At 38.2% G+C, this 13,248-nt stretch overlaps 1 protein-coding gene across 1 annotated transcript in view; it reads right to left on the bottom strand.

The window, feature by feature from the left end:
* Nucleotides 1-13,248, bottom strand: part of BCKDHB (branched chain keto acid dehydrogenase E1 subunit beta) — a 57,882-nt gene that overhangs the window by 36,514 nt on the left and 8,120 nt on the right. The window contains exons 4-8 of the mRNA XM_070733100.1: nucleotides 12,864-12,997; nucleotides 10,590-10,745; nucleotides 8,869-8,977; nucleotides 4,929-5,026; nucleotides 3,957-4,067 (exon numbers count right to left, since the gene is read on the bottom strand). Of these exons, the coding sequence (XP_070589201.1) occupies nucleotides 3,957-4,067; nucleotides 4,929-5,026; nucleotides 8,869-8,977; nucleotides 10,590-10,745; nucleotides 12,864-12,997 (608 nt within the window). The remainder of the gene's footprint in view (nucleotides 1-3,956; nucleotides 4,068-4,928; nucleotides 5,027-8,868; nucleotides 8,978-10,589; nucleotides 10,746-12,863; nucleotides 12,998-13,248) is intronic.

Genomic DNA, 13,248 nt, shown 5'->3' with positions numbered 1-13,248 from the left:
AAAAAAGAATAATGTGTGCCAATAGAATCACAAGCTGAAATGGAAAATAGGGAACAAGAAAAAGTTGGTTTCACTGCCTTCATTTACAAAGAAAAAAAGTCTCAAATGTAAAAGTGTAAATGTCATTCCATGTCAAAAATAAAAAAAGGCTAAGAACCTCTTCTTACCCTTAATCATATACTGCTCCAAAAAATATAAAGGGAACACTTAAATAATACATCCCAGATCTGAATGAATGAAATATTATCATTGAATATAGTACAAAGCTAAATGAGCACAACAGCATATGAAATTGATTGTCAATCAGTGTTGCTTCCTAAGTGGACAGTTTGATTTCACAGAAGTTTGATTTACTTGGAGTTATATTGTGTTGTTTAGATGTTCCCTTTATTTTTTTGAGCAGTGTACTTTTTAAAGGGTTTTAGGAAGCTTCCAACATCTAGTATTTCAGGAATACAGCAAACTTGGGCACGTGACTAAATTGTGGTAGGCACCTGCCAATTTTTGTTCACCATAATTCAACATTTGACCAACGTGTTACATGTATCTCTATCAAAAAAAATTTCAAAATTACTTGTGTAGAAAAAGCTGGAAGAAAATGACAACTTGAGATGAATGCAGACATGCTTTTATAAAACTAAATTATAGAATTACCCAGTGTTTTCCTTTTCATTCTTCAGAGAAACCTAGAATTAAGAATATAATTATAACTACAAAACAAGCTAAGAATTTCAACTAATATGCTCTGAGTAATCTTGAGCTATGGGTTTGGAAGTCTTTTGATGATAGAGATGCTCCAACTTTTGACTCCAGTCAATGTGACACTTCCCCATGCAGAAGTGGTTTATAACTTAAGGAATCCTCTGGGCTTACAGGACCAACTTGAAGAACAGGTGGTAATTGAGACTTGGGACTGCTCCACTTAAAATCTTTCCTATACAAGGTCTGCTTATAGTCACAAGCTATTTAATCACTTCTTGTTAGGATTATTACCACAAAGCTCTGAAAAGAACATTGCCTAGTCCCATGATGTAAACCTATGGGACACATGCCCAAAATGGCACACAAACCATGTCACCTGCCTTGCCTGTTTATCTTCCACTTTTCTGGTGCGCATGCACATGCAACGATCAGCTGTCCTTTGAATGCATGGCAATGCCGAAAACCAGTGTGCACATACACACCAGTCAGCTGATTGTCGGGCGCACGTATACACTAGAACCCAGAAATCTGTTCTTTCCAACACAGCCCTAAAAAGCGTGCATATGCATGTTTCCGTGCAACCTTTTTGGCACTCAGTGCCAAAAAGGTTCACCATCATTGACCTAGTCTAAAATGCAATGGCTCATCAAGTAATGGGAACTTCTAGATCACCTTACGGAACATAGGAACAAGTCATCTCATCCACTTTTTTTCCTTTTAGAAGGATACTGTTCTTCCTAATATCATGTTTGCTTTCATTCTAAGCCAAAATATGAAATCTGGACTTTTCATTAGTGCATTCTGTGAGCTCTGCCAATCTTGTTTGTGAGCCATGGCTGTAGATTAGCATTACAAAGACAAAGAGCCCAGGTGGAGCAGCAGGTAGAGTGCATTAAAGCTGACTGCTAGATTTGCAGGTCAGCGGTTCAAATCTCATCACCAGCTCAAGGTTGACTCAGCGTTCCATCCTTCCGAGGTGGCTAAAATGAGGATCCGGACTGTGGAGGCAATATGCTGGCTCTGTTAAAAAGTGCTATTGCTAATATGTTATAAGCTGCTCTGAGTCTAAGGAAAAGGGCGGCATTAAAAAAAAATGGATGGATGGATGGATAAGATAGATAGAGAGAGAGAGAAAAAAAATAGATTGATGAGAGAGAGAGAGAGAGAGAGAAGATAGATTGATGAGAGAGAGAGAGAGAGAGATAGGATAGATAGATGGAGAGAGAGAGAGAAGATAGATTGATGATAAATAGATAGATAGATAAGATAGATTGATAATAGATAGAGAGAGAGATAAGATAGATTGATGATAGATAGATGGAGAGAGAGAGAGAGAGATAAGATAGATTGATGAGAGAGAGAGAGAGAGAGTAGATAGATAGAGATAGATAGATAGATAGATAGATAGATAGATAGATAGATAGATAGATAGATAGATAGATAGATAGATAGATAGATAGATAGACGGACCTAGATTGTTGTCACTAAACATTGTAGTTGTAAAGCACAGTATTGCATGGCTTAGCAAAGGCAATCCAGGCAGTCCCAGTGGTTATTCTAACTCCAGGACAAATGGGTCATTAAGTGGGAAGGAAAGGAAATCCCAGGTAAGGACACCCCCCCCCCCCCAATTGCAACAGGGAGGTGGGGGAGGCCCAGCACAGGCTATGTGTAAATTGGATTGGGGAGTGATGCAGGTTTAGCACAAGTTCAGGAAGACTGGGGAGAGTGCCCATGTATGGAAATGCAGGAGAACCTGGAAAAGAGGGCATGGTGTGCATGTGTGCAGGGAGTACAGGGAGATCAAGAGTGAAGGTGCTGGTGGGTGCATATATTTGTGCAAGTTGAGGAAGGAGGATGCTGGTGGGTGTATGTGCGTGAAAGAGGATGCTTGCAGAAAGCAATAGCAATCATGTGGCTGCAGATGCTTGCAATGGGTCATAATGCGGGCTGGTCGCCAAGTATATGAAGTTTGGTCATATTGCTGCAGGGCTACAGTCTACGGAAAGGGGCGGCATACAAATCTAATAAATAAATAAAGGCTAGAACTCTGAGAACCAGTTATCAATCCATTTGTTCCATGCCATCATAACTTCAAACCGTTGCTGAACAAATTCTAAAAAATTCCTCTCGAGTTTGGAATTAAGGAAATCTTGGTTAGCACTACAACTGAATCCAGCCCCTGATTTATCTCTATTGGAAAAGAAAGCACATTTCTAAATCAACAGTACTGAGTTATTTCATCCGACGAGGACATTTCTTATTACAAAGAATTTCAAACAACCTTTCTTAGATAGTAAGATATGGGGAAGCAATCGGTGGTGGGTTATAAAATATTTTAACATTGGTTTGCGTGGGGACTTGCGATGCTTCTGCACATGCACAGAAGCATCCTGGGTGGGTAGGTGGAAGGTCCCTCCTGCAACGCTACCAGTTCTAAGAACCAGTCCAAACCAGGAGCAACCCACTGATGGAAGTAGTATGTAATGTATACATAATTTTGTTCAAATTAATACACACGGATAACTATCAGTTGAGAGGTATGCTCACAATTTACCAGTAGCCTATTCATCATTATCTTGAGATTTGACAATATATTACTAACATCAAATTCTTGCAAAAACAGTTCAAATCATGAATCAGAGATTAAATGCTTAAATTATTTTTGGGGCAAAGTAGAATCAGATTTTAGAAAATGATACTCAGTAAAACATATTTAATTGATGTAACAGAGACCTCTAGTGGTAGGAACATGATAATACTATTTGTAATTTTAGAAAAAAACAAAACTATAACAAATGTCTACAGAGATTCTGTCATCCAGGTCAAGGTTCTTCCAAAGCTGTTTTTTTTTCAAGAGGCAACTGGACTTTCTGATTTTTCTTTTACGATGTTTCGCTTCTCATTCAAGAAGATTCCTGCACCACCACCACATTCCCAAAAGCCCAGTCTATATTCTTTCATATTTGACTGAAATATATCCAACATCCCTATAGATAACTTGTTCACAAGCCAGAAACAGCACTTGCAATTCTTGGGGTAGGAGGTGGGAGATAATTAAAAGCTCAAAATCCCTCTTCAAAACTCACATTTAGCACCTTTCCTAAGAATTTTCTTGTGCTTTTCTTGGACCATAGATTTCCATATACGAACAACAGATTTTGTAACAATCTTATATATTACTTTGTATAATAATCAGATCATTATAAAGGAATTCAATTAAATGGATATGTGGGCATGATATGTACACTTACCTTGCAGACAGTCTCTGCATCCCATGGCAAAATCGTCTTCAAATCAATTATTTCACAGGAAACTCCTAATTTTTCTTGTGCCATAGCTGCTACCTCTTTTATAACATGAACCTAAATAAATATTAAGAGAAAACGTGTAACTTTAAACTTTAAATCTCAACAAGATTTCAACAAGATTCAAGTCTCACTAACATTCTGGTTCTAATCCTATCTACTTGGATCTTATTTAATTTCCATCACTTTTGTTAGAAGAATATTCTAAAATATTTACCTAAACGCATTAATGGAGGACCAAACGGAACATAAATATCTGATGAAGTTATTACTTTAGATAGCAACACTATACAGATGAACATGACAATACTGTGTTCAGTTCTGGAGACCTCACCTACAAAAAGATATTGATAAAATTGAACGCGTCCAAAGACGGGCTACAAGAATGGTGGAAGGTCTTAAGCATAAAACGTATCAGGAAAGACTTAATGAACTCAATCTGTATAGTCTGGAGGACAGAAGGAAAAGGGGGGACATGATCGAAACATTTAAATATGTTAAAGGGTTAAATAAGGTCCAGGAGGGAAGTGTTTTTAATAGGAAAGTGAACACAAGAACAAGGGGACACAATCTGAACTTAGTTGGGGGAAAGATCAAAAGCAACATGAGAAAATATTATTTTACTGAAAGAGTAGTAGATCCTTGGAACAAACTTCCAGCAGACGTGGTTGGTAAATCCACAGTAACTGAATTTAAACATGCCTGGGATAAACATATATCCATCCTAAGATAAAATACATAAAATAGTATAAGGGCAGACTAGATGGATCATGAGGTCTTTTTCTGCCGTCAGTCTTCTATGTTTTTATGTTTCTAATTAAGTGATAATGGTAAAGTAAATATTAGGAAGTAATAATAGGAACTAGTAAGAAGTATTGGGGGGATTTCCCCCCTCAAATCCTAACAAATCTTACTCACCTGAGTACCCCAAGCCACCAAAGTTACATCACTTCCATCCTGAAGCACTTCTGCTTGAGACAAAGGAATGGAGTAAGGCTCCACAGGGACTTGTTCCACTGAATAAAGGGAAAGCAATGGTATTTGTAATTTGAGTATCTAGACAGACATATGGAATTACAACTTCTAGCAGCCCCAATCAGCATGTATATAGCTGAAGGTTGCTGGCAAAACCTGAAAGAAAGAGCATGCTCCCCATCCCCGCTGCAAGATATTAGAGCCATAGCTGTAATAGAACTCACAAGGAAAGCTCCATTCTGAAGAAGCACAAATCCAGTGGCAACATATGAATATAAAAATTAATTCACTACAGCCAATGTGCAATTTATTATCAGTTGAAGCCATGAGTGCAGAAAATAAAAATTAAAAGTTGGATGAAATCTAAGTTTTTTGGAGGGGAAGGAAGCAATAACCAAAACACGCTACAAATTTAGCAGACTGATAAGCGCCCTTATAAACCAAAAAAATCTGTTTGTGTTCACAATTATTCAGATATATTGTAGTAAAAACCAAACAAAATTAAATATAGAGATAATCCAACAAGATCCCATTTTTGGAAGTGCAATCGGGCCTTCTCTATGACTGTATCATAATTCAGTCTGAATAACAGGATGTCACAAGAACAAGAAATTAAGCATATGCATGATATATACTAATATGACAATTTATGAATGGAGGTACACATCTAACAGCAATGACAGAAAGCCAGCAGCGATGGGGGAACTCTCTAACATAGTGTTCTATTTCTGATTATCCATATTCTGAACGTTTATGGGCATGCAAGAGATGAAAGCAATTGTTTCAGAAGGACAAGGCGCCCACTAACTTTCCCCCTTCACAGAAACAACTGCCTCCAATTGACAGTTTTTAAAAACCAACCAAGCTGGGGTGGCAAAGCAAGTAGAGTGCTGTACTACAAGCCACTGAAGCTGACTGTAGATCTGTAGTCAGCGGTTCAAATCTCATCACCAGCTCAAGGTTGACTCAGCCTTCCATCCTTCCGAGGTGGATAAAATGAGGACCCGGATTGTGGGGGCAATAGGCTGGCTCTGTTAAAAAGTGCTATTGCTAACATGTTGTAAGCCGCCCTGAGTCTAAGGAGAAGGGCGGCATAAAAATCAAATAAATAAATAAACTGTGCCAACTGTCAACTGAATTATTTGCTTCTCCTCCTCTCAACCTCAGTTGTATTCCTCCAACCAGTTGTCAATCTCCTAGTCTTTGGAGGTGTCTTTCAGGGATGCAATTTTTTGATCAAAGTTTCACTGAAGCGCCATACTCTACTCCAGGGGTGGTGAACCTATGGCACGTGTGCCACAGGTGGCATTCAGACCCCTCTCTGAGGGCATGTACACTGTTGCTCCAGCTCAGCTGCCATGTTTCTCCGTGGTCATTTGCAAGGAAACAGAAGTTCCCTACAGAACTGATGGTGTTGAGATGCTCCATCGGCTCGCCCCTCCAACACACTGCCCCGCTGTGCAGCGAGCCCCTGCCGTGCCACGAGCCCCTGCCACGCCGCGAGTCCCTATCACGCCATGAGCCCCTGCCACACCGTGAGCCTGCACCTGCCCACCCCCGGCGCCACCGCAAGCAGTTTGCCCGCCCTGTCGCGAGAGGCAGCTCCATCCACTCCCCCCTCCACTGCATTGTTATACCTCTAGCTATGCAGCCAAGCATCCTACTTGCTTTTCCTACCGCCCGACCACACTGCTCACCCATTTTGAGACTGTCAGAAATCACTACCCCTAAATCCTTCTCTTCTGAAGTTTTTGCTAACACAGAACTGCTAATACAATACTCAGATTGAGGATTCCTTTTCCCCAAGTGCATTATTTTACATTTGGAAACATTAAACTGCAGTTCCCATTGCTTTGACCATTTATCTAGTAAAGCTAAATCATTTACCATATTACAGACGCCTCTAGGAACATCAACCCTATTGCACACTTTAGAGTCATCGGCAAATAGGCAAACCTTCCCTACCAAACCTTCCCCTATGCACTCACAAACATATTAAAAAGAATAGGACCCAGAACAGACCCTTGTGGCACACCGCTTGTAACCTGTCTCTGCTCAGAATACTTGCCATTAACAATAACTCTCAACAATAACTATTTATATAAATCATTATTAGGATATATAAATCTTTGTCCTGATAAGTTAAATACGCTGCAATTGCAAGATACTAATTCACAGATACTTAAATAAAGACAACTGCTAATTCATGCATGATGCCGTAAAGAGTTTTAAGTCTGTTAAACCTTAATTGTAGTAGGAAAACATGTGTAGATCTTGTGACAGGACATTTTGAACACTGAATAAAAAACTGGTTGTTTTTAATCTTACTTGTCATGTCACCATAACAACCACTGATGCAAATCATTTATTTCTATACTATTTATGTCATAAAAGGTGGAAGTAAACGAAGCTGAAAAGGTCATAAGAACAAATTCTCAGCAAGAAATTTAAACCTGATAATGTCAAGATGACTCATTTTTTCCTCTAAGTACCACTATTTGCTTTTCAATCATGGAACAATTCATTTAAAAACCCTCTATTATTTAAATTTTAATATCTGAAAAACAACTGTCATTTGAGTACAACAGTTTTTCAATACCTCAAATTTTGTTTTAAGTACTAAAGAATGTCCTTATAATGTAATCATTATATATTACTTGTCTTACATAAATCAGTACTGTTAAACAGTAAAACCCCACAGCTATTTAACAAGGTCAGAAATATATGCACTTATATCTCGCAAGCTAGGGAAAGAATGCAGGGTCAGCTTAATTCAATAAAACCAACTATAAGTTATTAGCTATGACTACGTGATTTAATATAACTTTGCCGGGGGGTGGGGGTGGGGGGGGTTAGTTTTATTTTCTTCTTTCATTTGACAGAAGTTACAAATATGTAGAATATTCAAAAAATGAACCTTCCATGCACAGAATAACTTTTTTTTTTGGTAGTCAATAACTAAACCAAAATTGGAGTGGATTGGTTTGTTCATGCATTGAACAAAACTATTTTTATTTAGGTTGAAATGGTATGGGGGAAAATAAGACAAGGAAAAAACAATAAAGTCAACAGAAGTCGAAGGGAACACAGGAGAAAAAGAAGTTGCTTAGAGGGCTGGGGACAGAAATATTTGACCAACACTAAATATATTGAGAACAATCTTCAATCAACAGGATGATCAATTATTAGATATGGTTAGTAATTCTGCACTGATCAATTTATGATTTATGATTGAACTAGATAATATACAGGTAGTCTCCGGGTTACGTCGTCCACGATGTACGACGTTTCGTCGTTATGACGACCCGGGGACAGCTTTGAAACCACCGCTGCCGCCGCCGCCTCCATTCGGGCAAAGGGATCTCCGCGGTGGGCGGTGGCTTCAAGGGACCAACAGCCGGTCCTTCTGGGCACTGCGTTGCTGCAGCCTCCGAAGTTGCCGCCGCCGCCTCCTCTGTTCATGCGAGGGGATCTCTGCGGTGGGCGGCTTCAAGGGACCAACAGCCGGTCCTTCTCTGCGCTGCATTGCTGTAGCCTCCAACGCTGCCCACCACGGAGATCCCCTCGCCCAAATGGAGGCGGCGGCAGCAGCAGCCTCGGAGGCTGCAGCAACACAGCACCGAGAAGGACTGGCTGTTGGTTCCTTGAAGAAGCCGCTGCTGCCGCCGCCACCACTGTGTAATTCAGAATATTCATGTAAATCGGAATATTCCAACTTACACCAAACTCGACTTACGACGGGCCGTGGTAACGGATCTCCGTCGTAGGTCAGGGACTACCTGTACTGTATAAAGTCTCATACATCCTATGTTTCTACCATCATGTGAATACAGAAGATATAGGTTATATTTTTTTTACCTGGAATACAATAAGAAAAATTTACCTGCTGCTCTGTACATTATTTTAGGTTCAAAGAATATGCAAGGGTTTTCATCCTCTATACATGACAATAACAGTCCCTTCGCTTCAATAGGTCCTCTTGGAACAACAATCTTCAAGAAAATGAATACATAAACAAGTTAGAGTATCTTGACTAGGAAAAATAACAAAAGTAAGATGTTAAGTGAATGGCAAGGACAAATAATTTTATCTGGTTAAATAAATGACCAGAGTCATTTAAGGAGTTTTTAAACTGAATAAGAAAAAGGGAGGTTGGTGGCACCAATACTATCAGGGTAATTGTTCAACACAGACTCAATTATTTACTAAGTCTGCACTATTATTACTACTAGTTTTTTTCTCATCATTCCTATCACCCATTTCCTCCCATTAATGACTGTATGAATGTAACTTGTTGTTTGTATCCTTAAGATTTGTATTAATATTGTTTCCTCATTGCTTACTTGACCCCTATAATCATTAAGTGTTGTACCTCATGATTCTTGACAAACGATCTTTTCTTTTATGTACACTGAGAACATATGCACCGAGACAAATTACCTGTGTGTCCAATCAACCTTGACCAATAAAGAATTCTATTCTATTCTATTAGCACTCTACATCCATGGAAGAAGTAGTATGTGCATATCTATCTATCTATCTATCTATCTATCTATCTATCTATCTATCTATCTATCTATCTATCTATCTATCTAAATATCTATGATATCAGTCAGCTCCTATTAAAATATGATTCAGAGACCAAACATGTCAATGTCTGTATGATTAAATAGATGCAGATTTTAAGCAGGATAACAGACATGCAAAAATGGGAGTATCAATGAAAACGAGTATCAACTTTTGGGTAAATAATATACTTAGAGAAAATGGGTACAAAATGTTCTATTGCTCCAAAGATGGTTACTAAAATAGATAATAAATATTGAAATAAAATATCAAAATGTAAAAACCAAGATGGAATCATAAATCGTATCTGGTAGCAAAGTCAAAAAACTCAGTTGCATTTGAAAAATAAACTACTATTGCATGCAACAAATTTTAAATGTTAGTTTTCCTTTTCCATCTGTCATTTTTTCATTATTAGCAAACATTATATACATGCAAAATACACTCTGATTTTATATATGAAAACTGATATCAGAACACTTTATACTTCTTACTGGAAATCACATCTACTCTTTAATTATAGGAATGGCAGCTGAAACTGAGAACACTAATCAATATGAAAAATAACTTCATACATATATTTTTAAAAACCAAGTCTGTTGGTAATTTCAATTTAACACAGAAATCATTTATGAATAATTCTGTACATAGCATGCTACCAGATCCGAGTTTTGAGTTTCCTTAAAATAAGATTTTTAATCTCTTTAACCAGAGTCATTCACTACTTTGCAATTCTTTAATATGATTTTAAAAATATCTCTGAAGGTATTAAACTGACACAACATTATATTTGTTGTAATCCAAGTTGATACGTAAGCATAAAACAGAGATTGTTTCTCTTTCAAGGGGATTATTTTATAAATACATACATTTAATCTTACCTTGTGGTGCATTATTCTGCAAATTGTCCTGTGTAATATTTGTATTCTACAATCACCTTGTATCCTTTTTTAATATAAAACCTTTTCGTATGTAACCTTTTACATTTAAAAAGAATTATTAGAACCCTCTAAAAGACTATCTAATAAATAATGATACCTTCAGTCCTGGACAGTGAGCAAAAAAGGATTCTGGGCTCTGAGAGTGATACAACGCACCATGACCCACACATCCCCAAGGCGCTCTTATTGTAAGGCTTCCACAGTTAAAGAGATCGCCAGAACGGTATCGATATTTTGCTGCCTCATTAACAATCTGAAGAAATATAGAGATTTATTTAACATTAAGATATATTTATGCGGTTAAAACACATTCATGTTCTACTACAACAGTGGTTCTCAACCTGGGGTCGGGACCCCTTTGAGGGTCGAATGACTGTTTCACAGGCATCGCCTAAGACCATGGGAAAAGACAAATTTCCCATGGTGTTATGAACTAAAGCTTGTATTCTGATGCCTTGGAACATGTTTTTACAGTCCGACCAATCAGGCATCTACAGTGGGGGTGTCTCTCTGACCTTCCTGCCAATCAGCTTAAAGCTCTGTTGGGAGAATTGGCGTTGGACCAGTGATGGGCTCCTACAGGAAGTTCCAGTAGCAAAATTTGAAGCTCCACCCCAGATCACCCAATTTGCACTGAAAGAGGTTGAAACAAAATGCATAAGCCACGCCCACAGGGTGTTAGTAAAAATTTTGGTAGCCCATCACTGCGCTAGACTTATAGTTGTGAGTTGCCACAACATGAGGAACTGTATTAAGGGGTCACGGCATTAGAAAGGTTGAGAACCACTCTACTAGAACCATAGTTGAACAGTGGTTAGAATGCAGTACTTCAGGCTACATCTGCTGACTTCAGCAGTTCGAGTCTCCTGGGCTCCACGTTGACTCAGGCTTCTTTCTGACTTCAGTAAAATGAGGACATTGGAAGTAAAAACGGCACTGAAAAAAGTAATTTATGACCACTTTTAACTCTTATGACCATTGTCATGTGATTTAAATTCAGATGTTTGACAAATGACTCGTGTTTATGACAGCTGCAGTGTCCCAGAGTCACGTGATCCCCTTTTGCGACCTTCTGACAAGCAAAGTCAAAGGGGACACTAGATTCACTTAACAACTGTGTTACTAATTGAAGAACTGCAGTGATTCACTTAACAAAGATGATGAGAAAAGTCATAAAATGCGGCAAAACTCACTTAACGAATTTGTCACTTAACAACATTAATTTTGGGGTCAATTGTTGTTGTAAGTTGAGGATTGCCTATCTTTTGGATACATTACCCAAAGACCTAATTCTTTGGAGAAATCTGTAAGGTTGGGAAATGTAGTAGGAAAGAAGAGGATGACTAACAGCAAAGTGGATTTACTCAGTTATAGTGGCAATGCATGCATTCTTGGAAGATATGAAAGATCAGGTTAGGGACAGATCATCATGAAGAATATCTACAGATAGTCCTTGCTTAATGATGATTCAATCTTACAACAGCCTCTCAGAAACGGTGCTTTACAACTGTTAAGGCAATTCCAGCTATCACAAATATTACACCTCCACCCCTGAAGTCATGTGATTATAATCTGGGCACTTGGCAACTTGTTAGCATTGACAACCATTTGCCAAGAGCCCAGTGATCAGGTAACTGCCATTTGCAATCTTCTCTGCCAGCTTTTCCAGAAATGTTGTAAACGATGACAAACCCCTATTTGTAGCCACACAGTCCACATTTTCAATGAATTAACCTAAACATTAGGGAATGTGCCATATTTTTTGATGTATAAGATGCACCTTTTTCCTCCCTAAGAGGCTGAAAATTTGTGTGCATCTTATACTCTGAATGTAGGGGTGCTAACAATGTTTCCAGCTCTTACCAGCTTGCAGGCTCTTTCATTGTTACTCTCTCTGAATAAGGATTTTTTTAAAGCCCTAACCAGGGGATAAAATAATGTGCTGAAGCTGACCAGACTAAAGATGCTAGCCAGATGATTTCTGGCTAGCCACTAAGGATGCTAGCCAGATTTTCCCCCACCTCGCTATTTTCCTCCCCAAAAACTAAGGTGTGTCTTCTACTCCAATGTTTCTTATAGTCCGAAAACTACAGTACTGTTTCTCAACTGTCCATAGCACAAATGCCAATTCTTTTTTTTGGCATGTTAATTGAAACAGAAAGCTCTTATCAACATACTCTCACAATAATTTTTGTTCCTTTTGTAACATAAAAAATGGCAGAGATTTTTCAACAATTCTAAATCATATTCATGAAACTTCTTTTAACCATCATGCCTAAACTCTCTAGTCAAATTTTCATTGTTTTAAAAAAGTCAATGTCATGTCTCTAAATTTCCTTCTAATTTTTGACGTCTTAAAATATGCTCTAACCTGATCAAAGGCGGGGTAAATATAGTCAGCAAATTGGATTTCGGCGATAGCTGTAGCACCAGTAACTGCAATTCCGATGCCAAATCCCACAATTCCTTGTTCACATAAGGGAGTATTGAACACTCTGTCTTTACCTATAAGAAACTTTTATTAATAACTTTTAAATTATAAACCAGGAAAAAATATTTTAATACATGATATCTGATGGAATGAAAAGGGCTTACACTGTTTATGGAATTTTTAATTTGCCTTTAACTAAAATAAATAAAAAATAGTGTTGAAAAGGCCCATTTTGGCCAGTATCTCCAATCCTCTTCTCTATAGAGGAATCAGAATTAAAGCAATGGAGAGAGATTGGAAGTTTATTACTTCTCTGGGTAATTGG

The sequence above is a fragment of the Erythrolamprus reginae genome, chromosome 1 (assembly GCF_031021105.1).
Source record: "Erythrolamprus reginae isolate rEryReg1 chromosome 1, rEryReg1.hap1, whole genome shotgun sequence".
Taxonomy (NCBI): Eukaryota; Metazoa; Chordata; class Lepidosauria; order Squamata; family Dipsadidae; genus Erythrolamprus; species Erythrolamprus reginae.
This window is presented reverse-complemented; position numbering and strand designations above follow the sequence as displayed.